This window comes from Gossypium hirsutum, chromosome A03, assembly GCF_007990345.1.
Source record: "Gossypium hirsutum isolate 1008001.06 chromosome A03, Gossypium_hirsutum_v2.1, whole genome shotgun sequence".
Classification (NCBI taxonomy): Eukaryota; Viridiplantae; Streptophyta; class Magnoliopsida; order Malvales; family Malvaceae; genus Gossypium; species Gossypium hirsutum.
This window is the reverse complement of record NC_053426.1, coordinates 75601657-75604659: the sequence shown is the minus strand read 5'-3', so window position 1 is coordinate 75604659 and position 3003 is coordinate 75601657. Positions and strand designations below refer to the sequence as shown.

Below are 3003 nucleotides of genomic sequence, written 5' to 3'. Positions count from 1 at the left end.
TTTTTTTATTCAAATGCGCTAAAGTACGATTATATTTTTATTTAAGGATATTTTGATTATTCATGCATAAATCTAAGACTACAATATATATAATACAACTCCATGTATAGAATAATTTGCAAATCTGTATTTTATTATAATAATAATAGTCTATACGTTACATAATAATAATGGTTCGAATTTGGAAAGGTGTGAAAGTGGTAGTTTGTGTTTGTTTAAAGAAAATTGACCGAATAGGGGGGCTAAGTCTTTGAACAATACCGATTCCACGCTGTTTAGATATCACTACAAATACCATTGGCCTCTAGATGTCTCCTCCACCAAGCAAACAAACAGCTTTTGCTTTAAGATTACCTTCCTTCTTCATCTCTCTCTCTCTCTCTCTCTGTTCTCTTCAAACTTCATTTCATTCATTTTTCCAGTTCCTTAATTTGGTAATACATCAATCATGGTTTTATCTAAGACAGCTTCTGAGACCGATGTCTCAATTCACTCCACTTTTGCCTCTCGCTATGTCCGCAACTCACTTCCCAGGTAATCCCATCATCTCAATCCAACTTTCAGTTCCATGGACTGGATGCATGATAATGAGTTCATGCTAATCTGTATGGAAAATATTGCAGGTTCAAGATGCCGGAGAACTCAGTACCAAAAGAGGCTGCATTTCAGATCATCAATGACGAGCTGATGCTTGATGGAAACCCAAGGTTAAACCTAGCCTCTTTTGTTACTACCTGGATGGAACCCGAATGTAATAAGCTTATAATGGATGCCATTAACAAGAACTATGTTGACATGGATGAGTATCCTGTCACCACCGAGCTCCAGGTATATATATATTTCGTTTTGCTTTTAGCAAATTTTCTTTTTATTTTGATATCCTGAAATAAGGTTTAACAGAATGTACTTTTTTTTATGCAGAATCGTTGTGTGAACATGATAGCACACTTGTTCAACGCACCGCTTGGGGAGTCGGAGGCTGCTGTTGGAGTGGGAACAGTTGGGTCATCGGAAGCAATCATGTTGGCTGGTCTTGCTTTCAAGAGAAAGTGGCAGAACAAACGTAAGGCTGAAGGCAAACCTTATGATAAGCCCAACATCGTGACAGGAGCCAATGTTCAGGTGTGTTGGGAGAAATTCGCTCGTTACTTTGAAGTGGAGTTGAAGGAAGTGAAGCTGAGGGAAGGTTACTATGTGATGGACCCTGCCAAAGCTGTTGAATTGGTTGATGAAAACACCATCTGTGTTGCAGCTATCTTGGGTTCCACCCTCAATGGAGAATTCGAAGATGTCAAGCTTCTAAATGATCTCTTGGTGGAGAAAAATAAGGAAACTGGGTATATGTCAATTTTCCACTAACATAAAATTTCAATAATTTGATATATTATTAAGTGCTAAATTTATTAATATGTCCATCTCCACTTGTCTCTTGTACAGATGGGATACCCCAATTCATGTTGATGCAGCTAGTGGTGGATTTATTGCACCATTCTTGTACCCAGAGCTTGAATGGGACTTCAGGCTTCCTCTTGTGAAGAGTATTAATGTTAGTGGCCATAAATATGGTCTTGTTTATGCTGGAATCGGTTGGGTTATCTGGAGAAGCAAGGATGACTTGCCTGAAGAACTTATTTTCCACATTAACTACCTTGGAGCTGATCAACCCACTTTCACTCTCAATTTCTCCAAAGGTGAATCACTCGCTGATTATCCATCCCAATTTCCTTGACAATATGCATCAAAACCAACGCTAAACTTGTTTTTAATCCGTCATCTGCAGGTTCCAGCCAAGTTATTGCTCAGTACTATCAATTAATCCGATTGGGTCATGAGGTGAGAAACTAGCTATAGTTAGGGCTTTCTACTGTACAATTTTTGCTTTCACGTTTCCACGTATAGGCCTAATGTGGTGCAATGATGTTTTTATTTAACTACAGGGATACAAAAACGTGATGGAGAACTGCCATGAAAACGCTATGGTCCTTAAAGAAGGATTGGAGAAAACAGGGCGTTTCAACATCGTGTCAAAGGACGATGGGGTGCCTTTAGTGGCATTTTCTCTCAAGGACAACAAGCGGCACGACGAGTTCGAGATATCGGAGATGTTGCGCCGATACGGTTGGATTGTGCCTGCATACACCATGCCAGCAGATGCTCAGCACATCACCGTGCTTCGTGTTGTCATCAGGGAAGACTTCTCTCGAACCTTGGCTGAGCGCCTTGTGCTTGACATCCAAAAAGTGGTCCATGAGTTCGATGCCCTCCCTGCAAAGCTCAATGCCAGACTAGCCACTGAGAAACAGGAACAAGTTAAAAATGGCACTGTTAAGAAGACTGCTATTGAGACTCAGAGGGAAATCACTGCTTACTGGAAGAAATATGTCACTGAGAGGAAATCTAACAACAAAACCCAGATTTGTTAGGACTTGTTCTAACACCTATACTCAATTTTTCATCTGTTCTTCTTTTGACGTTATTTGTTTTTAGCCTTTTGGTTTTTACCCCATTATTCTTCAAGCTTCAGCATGGTGAGCAAATGAAGCATGTTATTTCGGAGTTGAACAATTAATATGTAATCGAAACAATTTCTCAATACTAAATTTGACTTCAATATAATGCTTGTGATTTAAGAAGTTTTGTAATTTTGAAACTCTGTTCCAGTAAATCACCAATCAAAGAAGTGCAGTACAATCCTGGTATTGCTAATGTAATCAAACCAGTCTTTTTTAATGGAAGTATTGTTATATGCTATTTGAATTTCATCTAATTATTTAATACAATAATATTCAAAATTTTAAATTTCTTCATATATTTAAAATATTATATTTTTACTTCATGTTTAAATATAAATATTAAAATGAATACTTCAAAAAAGAATCCAATAACATAAATAAGCATCTGTCATGTAGGACTAGTCAATGGAAGCTCATTTATTTAATAAGTCAAGAAAACGTGTCAAAGAAAAATAGAGTCAAGGAACACGAAGAAAGAAAATGGACCGAA

At 37.6% G+C, this 3003-nt stretch overlaps 1 protein-coding gene across 1 annotated transcript; it reads left to right on the top strand.

The window, feature by feature from the left end:
- Window positions 1-278: 278 nt before the first annotated feature.
- Window positions 279-2613, top strand: LOC107948303 (glutamate decarboxylase 4). The gene is made up of 6 exons (XM_016882803.2): window positions 279-534; window positions 624-828; window positions 922-1337; window positions 1438-1691; window positions 1781-1833; window positions 1938-2613. The coding sequence occupies exons 1-6, from the start codon at window positions 449-451 to the stop codon at window positions 2421-2423; spliced, it is 1500 nt and encodes a 499-aa protein (XP_016738292.1). The 5' UTR covers window positions 279-448; the 3' UTR covers window positions 2424-2613.
- The last annotated feature ends 390 nt before the right edge of the window (window positions 2614-3003 follow it).

Coding starts and splice junctions, on each gene's coding strand:
- LOC107948303 (XM_016882803.2), top strand. CDS start 449: ATGGTTTTATCTAAGACAGCTTCTGAGACCGATGTCTCAATTCACTCC. Junction 535..623: donor GTCCGCAACTCACTTCCCAG/GTAATCCCATCA, acceptor AAAATATTGCAG/GTTCAAGATGCCGGAGAACT. Junction 1,692..1,780: donor CACTCTCAATTTCTCCAAAG/GTGAATCACTCG, acceptor CGTCATCTGCAG/GTTCCAGCCAAGTTATTGCT.